The sequence below is a fragment of the Netta rufina genome (assembly GCF_964035555.1).
Source record: "Netta rufina genome assembly, chromosome: 3".
Lineage (NCBI taxonomy): Eukaryota > Metazoa > Chordata > Aves > Anseriformes > Anatidae > Netta > Netta rufina.
Genome location: NC_140125.1, coordinates 120,548,993 through 120,561,506, shown reverse-complemented (window position 1 = coordinate 120,561,506; position 12,514 = coordinate 120,548,993). Strand labels below are relative to the sequence as shown.

The 12,514-nt window shown below is 59.7% G+C and overlaps 2 protein-coding genes across 2 annotated transcripts in view; one reads left to right on the top strand and one right to left on the bottom strand.

The window, feature by feature from the left end:
- The window catches only part of PTK2B (protein tyrosine kinase 2 beta), a 27,020-nt gene extending 22,948 nt beyond the window's left edge, over positions 1 to 4,072 (top strand). The window contains 5 exon segments of the mRNA XM_084284114.1: positions 1,934 to 1,958; positions 1,960 to 2,016; positions 2,243 to 2,386; positions 3,252 to 3,332; positions 3,410 to 4,072. Coding sequence (XP_084140240.1) covers positions 1,934 to 1,958; positions 1,960 to 2,016; positions 2,243 to 2,386; positions 3,252 to 3,332; positions 3,410 to 3,625 — 523 coding nt within the window. The 3' untranslated portion in view covers positions 3,626 to 4,072.
- A 1,803-nt stretch (positions 4,073 to 5,875) lies between these two features.
- Positions 5,876 to 8,681, bottom strand: CHRNA2 (cholinergic receptor nicotinic alpha 2 subunit; the record flags this gene model as incomplete). The annotated part of the gene is made up of 5 exons (XM_084285412.1): positions 8,619 to 8,681; positions 7,932 to 7,976; positions 7,640 to 7,749; positions 6,284 to 7,364; positions 5,876 to 6,001 (listed from the first exon to the last, which is right to left on the bottom strand). Exons 2-5 carry the CDS (start codon positions 7,959 to 7,961, stop codon positions 5,876 to 5,878), a joined length of 1,347 nt encoding a protein of 448 aa, XP_084141538.1. The 5' UTR covers positions 7,962 to 7,976; positions 8,619 to 8,681.
- Positions 8,682 to 12,514: the final 3,833 nt, after the last annotated feature.

Below are 12,514 nucleotides of genomic sequence, written 5' to 3'. Positions count from 1 at the left end.
CCTTCCTGCTTCTCTTACAAAGGTAAAGTGTTCCAGAACAGGAGAATCTAGATAGGAAGGAAAGCTGTAACATTACTATCTAGACAGATCCAAACCTAATTTTGTTTATTTCCTGGCTCTGACAGAAGTTTCACAACTTTGAATGACTCAGTCATTATGAGCCTAGTTTCTCACTTGTAAGAGACTATTTCTTTGACTGTTTGTCATTGTGCTGACAGTTGAATCTCTACATGTCTTGACATCAGAGATGTACATTGTGTAGGAGTGAAGGCAATACTTCTTTTAACTGCCAGACAGGAGAGCAGTAAAGAACTCCCAGCTTGTGGGTTGTTTTTTGTTTTGTTTTGATGTAGTTTTTTTTTGTTGTTGTTGTTGTTTGTTTGTTTGTTTGTTTGTTTTCAGATGTGGTGGGGGGGGCTCTTTTTCAAGTTTCCTGTGTGTGTGTATAAGAAGTTTTCAGTTAGGCTGAAATATATGCAAAGTCCAGGGACATGAAAATTCCAGAACAAGTAGATTTGCCAGTTCTAGAAACAGTGGTACTTTTATTACAAGGTAAATATTTTAGGCCATTTTTTTCAGGCCTCCTCTTTCTCTTCATCATTTTTTGATTATTATTTTTTTAAATTTATATATATACATATATTATTTTTTTTTCTGAGAAGCTGTAAAATTTAAGGGCCTATTTTAAGACGTAAGGATAATCCGGTTTGGTCTTTGCCTAACACAGGCCATAAAAAAACACCAATAATTCTTGTAGTGGAACATATCATTTTCCCCTCCTATGTAAGTGAATGCTGTCAAGCTCAATAATTTGTACTTTTCTAAAGCATAAAAACATCCTGTCTCAATTTATGGAGTCCTAGAGATGATGAGTTTCCTTCTCTTTGGAAATGGATGATTACTATCACTGCATAACAGGTGTTTCTAATTTTTATTTTCAACCAGAAACAAATCTGGGGTTGTCATATGATATGAATGAGGATGGCTAAAGAGTTTGTCACACCCACAACAAGGGACAAAATATTCTACTTTATATCTGTGTGTACATCTTTGCTCTGCTGGCTTTTATAAATATTTTTTTTGTTTTGATTTGTTTTTGTTTTTGTTTTGTTGGCTCCACTTCAACTCTTACTTTACTTTTATCCAATTTCATGGTAAACCACACTTAAATTTATTCATTTCTCAGACCTCTCAAAAGCTGTCCCAGGACACAGAAAAAATAAGGCAGAAATTATCCAGTATGTCTATCTGTGAGGTAACAGTCAATTGTATGTTAATGTTGTTTCCTAATGTTGTTCTCTACTGTTAGAAGAAAAGTGTTAGGAGAAAAATTATGGCAGCACAGTTCAGTTCTGAGATTCATGATTATCTGCCTTGTGAGCTAAGTATCTGCCAAGCATAAACTACCCACTTCTGCAAAACTCACACTGGGACCTCAACTACCAGATGCAACTGGTCATATCTAAGTCTGCCTTGACAGCATTAGGCACATGGGATCACGGAGTAGGAGAGTCCCAGCACATTAAATGCGAGAAATATTAGTGCTGTAGCAAGGAAACTTGAAATGGGAGAAAGACATATACAAATGCATGAGTCATAACAAGCCCATTTTCAGTACATATTCGTGTACGGGGGCACAGCGGGATCCTTACCCTGGGGGTGCCCAGAGATCCCCCCCTGCTTTGGCAGGATCAGGTCTTTTCACCTCTCATTTTCTGCTGTTTCTTCCCCCGCAGATGCTCCCGGAGAAGGAGATGGATTACAGTGAGTGCCCACAGCTGCTGCCCGTGTGGAGCATCCCCCTGGGCCGTGGGCACCCCGTTATCCTTGTCCTGGTGCTGGAGGGGTGGTGGGATGCAGCCAGGGCTGGTTGGGGTCCCCAGGGTGCTGTGGGACATGGCAGGGGTCTCACGGTGTGCCGGGGAGCAGGCAGAGTGACTCTCCTTCCTTTCCCTTACTGATGGCGTAGCGGAGTTCACGGGGCCCCCCCAGAAGCCTCCAAGACTCGGGGCGCAGGTAAGACCTTGGGCACCACGGTTTGAGTCCTTCTCCATCACCCTCTGCACCTGCAGGAGGGGACTTTTCTCCCTCCCGAGCCCCAAAAGGGTCTGGGCGACCCCTCAGCCTCTGAGACACGGGTGGGAGGTGGCTGGGTCTGGTGGGCCAGGGCTCCCTGGGGGTGTTGGTCTCTCCCTCCTTGCCCCCGGGGCACCGAGCCCACGATGGCCCTGCTCGCCCTCAGTCCATCCAGCCGGCCCCCACGGCCAACCTGGACCGCACAGACGACACGGTGTACAGCAACGTCATGGACCTGGTGCGGGCTGTCCTGCAGCTGAAGAACGAGATCAGCCTCCTGCCCCCCGAGGGGTACATCCTGGTGGTGAAGGTAGGGAGGGGAGGGGGCGATGATCTGAGCAGTGGGGAGGGAGCTGGGAGTCTGTGCACTGAGTGCTGCTGCTGTATGGGAGAACTGCCCAGGGTCCTTCCTTCTTGGGAAGGTCTTACGTGTATGGGAGGGAGCGTTAGCAGCATGTCCTGCTCCTCCGTTGGGTCCTTGGGTCAGTGGTGGGAGCGTTTCCAATATGTCCTGCTCCTCCGTTGTGTCCTTGGGTCAATGATGGGAACGTTTCCAACATTCTCTGCTCCTCCTTTGGGTCCTTGGGTCAATGGTGGGATCATTTCCTACATGTCCTGCTCCTCCATTGGGTCCTTGGGTCAAAAGTGGGAGTGTTTCCAGGGTGCCTCACTCCTCCGTTGTGTTCTTGGGTCAATGGTGGGATCATTTCCAAGATGCCCTACTCCTCCTTTGGGTCCTTGGGTCAACAGTGGGAGCATTTCCACCATGTCCTTCTCCTCCTTTGTGTCCTTGGATCAATGGTAGGAGCACTTCCAACATATCCTGCTCCTCCTTTGGGTCCTTGGGTCAACAGTGGGAGCATTTCCACCATGTCCTTCTCCTCCGTTGTGTCCTTGGGTCAATGGTGGGAGCGTTTCCAACATGCCCCACTCCTCCGTTGTGTTCTTGGGTCAATTTTGGGATCACTTCCAAGATGCCCTAGTCCTCCGTTGCATCCTTGGGTCAACGATGGGAACGCTTCCACCATCCTCTACTCCTCCATCACCATCTGGGGTCAACGGGGAGCTTCTCCCCCTCATTCCCCTCTCCCCACTGGAACCCTTGAGTCAGGGACATTCCCACGAATTGCTTCCCTGTGCTTGGGGCCGTGCTAACCCTACTGCTCCCCCCGCAGAACGTGGGCCTGTCCCTCCGCAAGCTGATCGGCAGCGTGGACGAGATCCTGCCCGTCCTGCCCGCCGCCTCCCGCACCGAGGTAGGGACCCGCGGGGCCAGGGGGAAGAGGGAACGGGTTCAGGCATCCCCTAACCCCCTTTTACGTGTCCTGGCCAGATCGAGGGCACCCAGAAGCTGCTCAACAAGGACTTGGCCGACCTCATCAACAAGATGCGCCTGGCGCAGCAGAACGCCGTCACCTCGCTGAGCGAGGAGTGCAAGAGGCAGATGCTGACGGCCTCCCACACCCTGGCCGTGGACGCCAAGAACCTCCTGGACGCCGTGGACCAAGCCAAGCTCCAGGCCAACCTGGTGAAGCTGTGCTTGGAGTGAGGGATGGAGAGGAGAGAGGGAAGGAGAAGGGGTGGGGAAGGAGAGGAGGAGAGGCGGCGCCGCGCGCCGGTCGGCGGAGAAGGGAGGAGAGCATCGCGGAGGAGCTGGCTTTTGTGTGTCTCCCGTGGCCTCGCCGCCCTGCCCTCCCTGTCCCCCCTCCTCCTGCAGCTGCTCGTGTCTTTAGCATCATCTCGTCGGTCGTCTGAAGAAGGGGACTCGTCCCTCGAAAGGGTTTTGGGGCGGGGGGGGGTGGTCCTGGCTGTCCCCGAGGGCGGACAAAGGTCCCTTGGGCTCGGTGGCATCCCGCTCCCAGCCAGCAATGGGTCCGTGTGTCTGTCTGGTGGGGGTCCGTGGGTCCTCGTACCCATCCCGTGGGTCCTTGTACCCATTCTTTGGGTCTCTGTGCCCACCCCGTGGGTCCGTGTGCCCACCCCGTGGGTCCGTGTGTCCGTCCGGAGGGTCTGTGTGTCCATCCCTCGGCCCCTCCAAGGGGCTGGGGGGGGGTCCTGACCCCACTCCTCGGCGCCGGGAGCCGGGGACACGGTGACCGGGGGGGGGGGGGAGCTGGCTTCCCGTGGGGGGGGGGGGGAGCCCCGGCGTGCTCACTGGAGGGGCTGCCTGCGTTTCCCTGTGAGGTTTATTTAACGAGGGGCTCGGGGCCGTGCGCTGCCTCGGGTCGGGTCTTGTACCCGGCCCCAGCTTGGGGAGGGTGCAGGGGGGGAGGTTTGGGACCCCATCGGTGCCACAACCTGACCAGGAGAAGGTGGCCCAGTTCACCCCAGTTCACATCTGCGTAAGCGACGACGGCCCCCGGGTCTCTGCGCGGATTGTGCTTGAGTTGGAAATCCTACGGTTCGGGCTTTTCCCCAGCATCTTCCCACCACGCTGCTCGTTTTGGCTGAGATAAACCATGCACCAAGCCCCGCTGTGCCTGTGTTGCCTGAAACCCCCACAAGCCCCCCCAACTCACCATCTCCTCCTGGCAAAGAGATGGGTCCCGGCCCTCCCACGGCGAGGGTGCCCCTCGTGCACCTCTGGCTCTGCCACCTCTGGAGCCCCACGGACCCCAAACCCAGGCTCTCCTTGCTCCCAAAACTTTGGCTAACAAAACTATCCACAGCTCTTTCGCTTTTTGAGGACCACCAGGAGCTCACGGGCAATTCAGGGAGGAGGTTTCTGCAGCACGGCCACAAGAATGGGACCCCCCAAAAAAAAAAGGTGCACAGGGGCGCACGTCATGCCACACTGGGGGTCCCCCAGATCTTGTGCCACGTCCCCAGCCAGGCAGGGCTGAGCTGAGAGGGGAAAAGAGAGGGGATCCAGCCCACGAGGGGCTTTTGGGGGGCTGAGATGAGCACAGTGGGCTCTGTAGGCCATTCCTCACCTTTCCTCAGCCCCATGCACGCACCAGAGGCTGCACGAGCAGCCACGACGCCCCTGGGATGCTCACGTCTCTCGGCGAGCTTTTATTCCAGCCCATTTCACTCCTGACAGCACAAAGTGTTCTCTGAAGCCTCTCAGATGGCATCCAGCACCGCGGTGCCTGGGCTGGGCTCCTGGAGGAGAAAGCACTGCAGGGAAAACCCCAGCTCCAGGGCGCAGAAGGGGCTCGGTCCCTCCTAATTATGGGTCCTTTTGGGTACACGGAAGCTAGAAATTAGAGCTGGATGGCAGCAGTCATCAGAGCGAGGGAGTTTTGGGGTCTGCAGGTGGGATTGGGAGTGGGTTGGAGAGGATGATTGCTCGGGGTGGTCCCAGGGGAGCGGGACCCCCGTGCCGATGGATCCAGCACCTCGGAGCAAGGCAGCACCCCGGGGTTCAAGGCCCCGAGACCCAAGCACGTGCCTGGGATGGTGCAGGGTGACTGCTTGCTCTGGCCAGGCTCAGCAGAGCCACCCGAATCTCCATCACCTGCCCCACGGTCCTGAGCACCCTGCGGCCAGGATGCGTCCAGCAGCGGCTCTGGGCTCCTCTCTTCTTACCCAGCGCCTTGGAGTCACAACCAGGCCCATCCCCTGGCTTCCAGGTAGGATTTGAGGCAGCTCAAGGAGGCAGACGCCTCTCCTAGGTGCCTCCAGGTGCTCTCCATCTGTCTACGGAGAGAACATCCCACCCACTACCCCCAAATCACCCCCAGAACCCCCTTTGTTCCCCCCCAGCTCTTCCCACCCAAGGGTCCTCCACGTTCACGGCCTCATCCTGCCGGGGTCCCCAAGGGGTAGGGGGGGGATCCTGCGTCGCCCCCAGCCCCTAAATCATCCCCGCCAGGTAGGGTGGCAGGAAGAGCCCCACGGTGCCCAGCAGGCAGACGATGATGAACATCCAGAGGAAGATGCGGTCGATCACCATGGCCACGTACTTCCAGTCCTCCTTCACCTGCCAGGCAGAGAGGGGGCTGTGAGTGTTGGACAGGGGCGTGCAGGGGGTGCAGCCCCCCCCCCGGGGATCCCAAATCCACCCAGCTACAGAGCCCTGGGGACCACGCATCTCCCAGAAAATTGCTGTGGGTCTTCTCCTGGTTTTGGGGTCCTCAGCACAGCAGGGAAGCAGTTGGGGACCCCAAAATGACTCCCCAAGGAGGGATGCGACAGCATCACCACTGGGTTGGGAGGGGGGGGGGTCCCCATCACCCCCCCAGCCCTGGGGGCTCCCACTCACCGAAAAGTCAGCATCCTCGGCTCGCAGGTGGTCGGCGATGTACTGCACCCCCTCCAGCGCCTTCAGGATGCTGGGGGACAGCAGCAGCCCCCGATCCGAGCCCGTCTCCTCCTCCTTGGGGGGCACCCGTGGGGCCGGGCCCCCCGACCCCTTCCCCGCTTGGCGCCCGCAGCCGTAGCGGCACTGGGTGCCCTGGGCAGGGGGCACGCGGCCGGGGTACGCCTTCTCCTCCTCCTCCTCCTCTTCCTCCTCGTCTTCCTCCTCCTCCTCCTCTTCCCATTTATCATCCACGTCGGTCTCCAGCCAGCAACGGGAGGTGCTGAGCCTGGTCCCCGGGGGGTCGTATTGGCCCGCGGCCCCCTGGGCGGGGGGCAGAGCCGGGGGGCGCTTCATGAAGAGCCATCGGGGGATGAAGTCGAGGAAGAAGCCGCGCACCCAGCGGGGCATGGTGTGGGTGCTGGGCGAGCGGTGGTGGACGTTGAGGACGAAGACGGTGATGATGATGGAGAGGGTGACGAAGATCATGGTGAAGAGGAGGTACTCGCCGATCAGCGGGATGACCAGCGAGGTGGAGGGGATGATTTCGGTGATGAGCAGCAGGAAGACGGTGAGGGAGAGGAGGACGGAGATGCAGAGCGTGATCTTCTCGCCGCAGTCGGAGGGGAGGTAGAAGACCAGCACGGTCAGGCAGGAGATGAGCAGGCAGGGGATGATGAGGTTGATGGTGTAGAAGAGGGGCAGGCGGCGGATGACGAAGAAGAAGGTGATGTCGGGGTAGATCTCGGTGCAGCAGTCGTACTTCTTGGAGTTGTAGGTGCCGATGGCGTTGATGATGGCCCACTCGCCGCTCTCCCAGTAGTCCTTGAGGTCCACGTGGTGCTCCATGTTCTCCAGGTCGATCTTGGCCTTGTCGTAGGTCCAGGAGCCGAACTTCATCTTGCAGTTCTGCTGGTCGAAGGGGAAGAAGGTGACGTCGATGCTGCACGAGCTCTTGTAGATGGCGGGGGGCACCCACTTCACCTTCCCGTTGGAGAAGAGGTGGGCCTTCGTCATGTGGGTGACGGCGAACTCCCCGTCGGCGCTGTGGGGGGAGAGGTGAGGGGGTTGGAAGGGGCTGGAGGGGTGGGGTGGGGATGGGGATGGGGATATGGGATGGGATGGGATGGGATGGGGATATGGGATGGGGATGGGGATGGGGATGGGATGGGATGGGATGGGATGGGATGGGATGGGATGGGATGGGGATATGGGATGGGATGGGATGGGATGGGATGGGATGGGATGGGATGGGATGGGATGGGATGGGATGGGATGTGGTGGGGTGGGGGAGCTGGCCCTGGGGACGCCCCATCTCACTTGTTGTAGAGGACAATATCAGGGATCCAGATCATCTCAGAGGGCACCCGGATGGAGGTGACGTTGTCGAAGTCCGCTGGGTTCCAGCGCAGCTTGTAGTCACTCCACTCCTGGAGGGAGGCACAGAGGGCATCAGGAGGCCCTGGGTCTGCCCAGTGCCTTCCTCCTCATCCTCCTCCTCCTCCGGCATCACCCCCCCAGGGGGATAACACCACGGAGCTGCCCCCAGCAGGGTCTCTCTGCCCCAAATGCTCTGCCCACCTTGGCACGCTCCTGCTCCCCAGGCTCCTACCTGCTTCAGCCAGACGTTGGTGGTCATCATTTGGTTCTTCTCATCCTGTTTTGGGGGTGAAATGGGGAGAAATGAGAGGAGGCAGGCAGAGAGGGACGCGCTGCTGGGCGTGCAGCCCCTTCTGCTGCTGGGCTCCAGCTCCTGGAAGCAACTGGTGCCAGTGCAAGGAGAGGGAGAGGCTGGCTGCTCGCTAGATGGCAGCAATAAATGGCAAATTGCGGCGCACAGACCAAAGAGGAGGACAAGTACAGCCCCAAAAACAGATGGACGGATGCTCCTCGACGCTCTCCTGCTCCCAAAAGGGAGTTTGGGGATGAGGGGAGCAGCCCCTGGCTTTTTGGGGGGCTGGGCAGGAGCTGGGTGGCTTGGCACCCCCTGGAGATGGGCAGGGGGTGCTGCTGCCTGAAGCCCCCCTCGCACGAGTTTCCCCTGCCCGTGGTCGAGCAGAAGGGTCGGAAAAGTGGGCAAGAAGTGGACGGAGCCCTGAGCATCCCCTGGGGGTTTCTATTTCACCGCTGTGTGCCCAAAGGGGCCCCAAACCGTGCCCAAACTCATGAGCAGCTCCTTGGTTGGGGCTGAGATTGCTGCAGGGGACTCGCAGCCACGGCATGGGGCTGGGGTCCCCCCGGGTGGGCTACGCACCACGTCGATGAGCTGGGCGATGGAGAGCCCGAATTTCACGATGACCACGTCGGAGGTGTTGGGCACCGGCCGCGACCATCGGTTGTAGCCGGTGAAGAGGTGCTTGAAGAGGCGCTCCTCCGCGTGGCTGCGGGGCTGCGTCTGCGCCGGGGCTGCTGCAAGGAGATGGGGCTGGGTAAAAAGGGAAAAAAAAAAAAACCCTCCCATGCCCCCCCAAAACAGAGCGGTGCACGGCCCCGAAAATAAAAGCGATTAAATATTTCATCCCCTTTACCCCATTCTCTGCCCTGGGGGTGTTTTCTGCTCCCTGCTCCACCTCAGCAGGGCTTGGGGGTGAAGGCAAGATCTGCCCCCCAAAAAATTGCAGGGTGGGGGTGTCCTGGTTCTCTGCCCCGTTTGGGCAAGGAGTATTTCTGGGTAAGCCCTCCTTTGCTGCAGCGGGCAGGTGGGGATGGGGAGAGGGGATTTGTCCCCTGCTGCACTGCCCCATGCTTGCGGCGTGGTGCAAGGATGATTTTGCAATCCCAGCCAAAAAACCCGGAGAGAAAACGCTGCTTTGGGATGGCCGAAGGCATGCTCAGCACCAGCTGCCTTGGTCCTTGCTCGCTGCAGAGCCCCATAAATTTCTGCCGGGGCTTTGCACAGCCCAAAAGGAATTGTGCAGGGAGCTGAACCCCAAATCCGTAGGGTGAGCAGCAACCCACGGCCCCCATCCCCAAATTAGGTTGGGACCCAGGGGAAGGCTGGGCTGGAGCAAAGGGAAATTTGGGTACCCCAGGGGAAAGCGAGAGCTGCCCTTACCCTCCTGGAAGGTGATGAAGCACCAGGCGAGGAGGGGCACGAAGCCACGGCAGAGCCCCCCCATGCTCCCTGCTGCCTGCCAAGAGCCCCCAGGCACGGGGACAGCAGTGGCCGAGGAGCCTCGGTGGGGAGAGCCACCATGGGGCACCTCCGGAGGGGGGTCCTGGGGGTCCCTGGGCGTCTGGGCTGAGGTCCCTGCCCCGAATTTTGTTCCTTTTCCTGGAAGATAGCGGCCTGGGTGAAAAAATTCAGAGTGGGTGCTTGGGAAGGGATTGGGGAGCTCGTGCCCCAAAACGGGGAGGGTCCCCAGGATCCCTGCCCAGGGGACAGCACGGTGGGGTGGCACGGAGCTGTCCCTGGGGGGGGGATTTGGGGAGATGCACCGGCAGAGGGGTGAAATGTGCCACCCACGCTTACACACCCACCCGTCATCCATCCATCATCCATTTATCCATCATCCATCCCATCCCATCCCATCCCATCCCATCCCATCCCATCCCATCCCATCCCATCCCATCCCATCCCATCCCATCCCATCCCATCCCATCCCTCCTTCTGGAGCTCCCACCACCAAATTTCCCCCCCCCCCCCCAGCAGCATAAAACCAAGGGGCCGTCACGGGCTCGCAGTTTCCAGCTCGCACCCGGGCTGATTAATGGATGGAGGGGGTGGGAAATGGGAAGGGGGAGCAGTGGCCACTGCGCCGAGCTGGAAATGCCCCACGTGGCTGAAACGGGGGGGCCCAGGGGTGCTGCTGCCAGGCTCGGATGTGGTGTGGGGAAAGTTGGGCCCCCCCAAAGCTCGGATAAATGTTGGGGAGGGGAAGGAGGTGCGCTGGGTGCACCCCCACCCAGAGGGGGATGGGGATGGGATGGGGATGGGGATATGGGATGGGATGGGATGGGATGGGGATATGGGATGGGATGGGATGGGGATGAGAATGGGGATGGGGTGGGTGAAGATGGAGCCCCCGGGGGCTGCACCCCTACAAGGACACCCCTGCCCCATCCAGGAGGCTGCACCCACCTCTCGGTGCCCACATCCCCACCACCCCATCCCTCACTCCTCCCCTGCCATCCCCCTTCCCTGCAGCCCCCCCGTGCCCTCCCCACATCCTAAAAATTCCCCGATGGGTCCCCCCACAATGCCGGACCCTTGGGTGCCGCGGGGAGCTCTCGGCACCCTTGGGTGCAGGCGGGGAGGCGGGGGGGGGGCAGGAGGGAGGCTGCCCCCCTCTTTGTGCTGATAACGAATAGATAAAGGACAGATAGCCGCGGGGGGGGTCCTGTCGGATTGGGGGGGGGGGGGGTCCTATAGGACGGGAACTTCGTGCGTAAAGGGAAACTTTCCCTGCTGCTCCCAGCCTCCAAATTGGGGAGGGGGGGTCCGGGGGTCCCTCCCCACCTCCTGTCCCCCCTTACCTGCTTCGGGCAGAGCTCGGGGAGGGGGGGTCCGGGGGCTCCGTTCCCCACCGGGGATGCTGCGCCGGGGAGGCTCCGGCGAGCTCTGGGCTCCGGAGGCTGCTTGGGCTCAGCCCCGGGGCGGGGACGGCAGGGGGAGGGCGAGGGGGGGGCGGCCCCGCTCAGCATCAGCATCACCGAGCTCCTGTCCCACCCCCCCCCCCCCCCAAAAAAAAAAAAAGGGGCTTCCCCGGGTGGGGGGAGGCTGCGGGGTCTGCTGGAGGCTGGGGGGGTCCCCGGTGTCCTCCGAGGAACGGGGGGGGGGGGTGGGGAGGGGAGGGGGTGTTGGGGGGTGACGGGGGGGTGAGGGGGGGTGGGGGGTGCAGCAGGGTGGGGGGGGGGGGGGCGCTGCATGGGGGTGTCCGAGGGGTGTCCCCTGGGACGGTGCGTGGGGTGGTGCACGGGGGTGGCGCATCAGGGTGTTTGTACTGGGATGTACTGGGATGATGTACTGGGGTGGTGGGGTGGTGATATGGTGTAATGGGGTGATGCGCTGGGATGGACTGGGATGGTGCATGGGATGGGGCACGGGGCATTGCACGGGGATGTACTGGGAGGGTGCATGGGGATGGTGCACGGGGGATGGTGTACTGGGATGGTGCATGGGGCATTGCACTGGGATGCACTGGGATGGTGTACTGGGATGGTGCACTGGGATGTACTGGGATGGTGCACGGGGATGGTGTACTGGGATGGTGCACTGGGATGTACTGGGATGGTGCGTTGGCATGTTGTACTGGGATGGTGCATGGGAATGTTGTACTGGGATGTACTGGGATGATGCACTGGGATGTTGTACTGGGAGGGTGCATGGGTATGATGCACAGGGCATTGCACTGGGATGTACTGGGACAGTGCACTGGGATGGTGGGATGGTGCACGGGGATGGTGTACTGGGATGGTGTCATGGAATGGTGCACTGGGATGTACTGGGATGGTGCCTGGGGGTGATGGGATGGTGCATGGGAATGTTGCACTGGGATGTACTGGGATGGTGCCCTGGGATGTTGTATTGGGATGGTGCACAGTGTACTGGGATGTACTGGGATGTTGTACTGGGATAGTGCATGGTGATGGTGCACGGGCATTGCAGGGGCATCACGGGGGGGGCACTGCAGGGGACGACCCCCGGGGTGCACGCCTGGAGCTGGCCCAGCACCTCCCCGTGCCGTGCCTCAGCCCCATTTTGGGGCAAAAGTGGGAGGAAAAAGCCAAAGCACCCCCCTTGCACCTCCCCACCTCGCCCGCAGCCACGCACCGAGTCATCCCCAGGCTGTCCGGGGGGTTTGGGGACAGGGACGGGGATGGGGACGGGATTTTTTGGTCAGCTCCCAGCCGCAGGAGGATGGGGAACCTGTCTGCTCCCCGGAGGCTCAGCCGTGTCCCCAGACCATCCTCCCTCCTTCCTTCCTGCTAGGAAATGTTGCTCTCGACCTTCCTGCGTCTCAAGCCCAGGACTGCAATTTCCAGCCCTTGGGGGACCCGGGCAATCATCGGCTTCCTTTCCCCGGGGAGATAAACCAGGAGGCAGAGCCCGGCTCCTCGGGGTTGGGGGGTTTTGGGATTTGTTTCTCACCCCCTAGGAATTCTCTGCGCCCCATCCCGCCTCCCTCCCTGGTCCTCAGGGTGCTGAGCCCCTCTGCGGGGTCCTGAGCCCACGGGGATGCGTCCTAAAGCTGC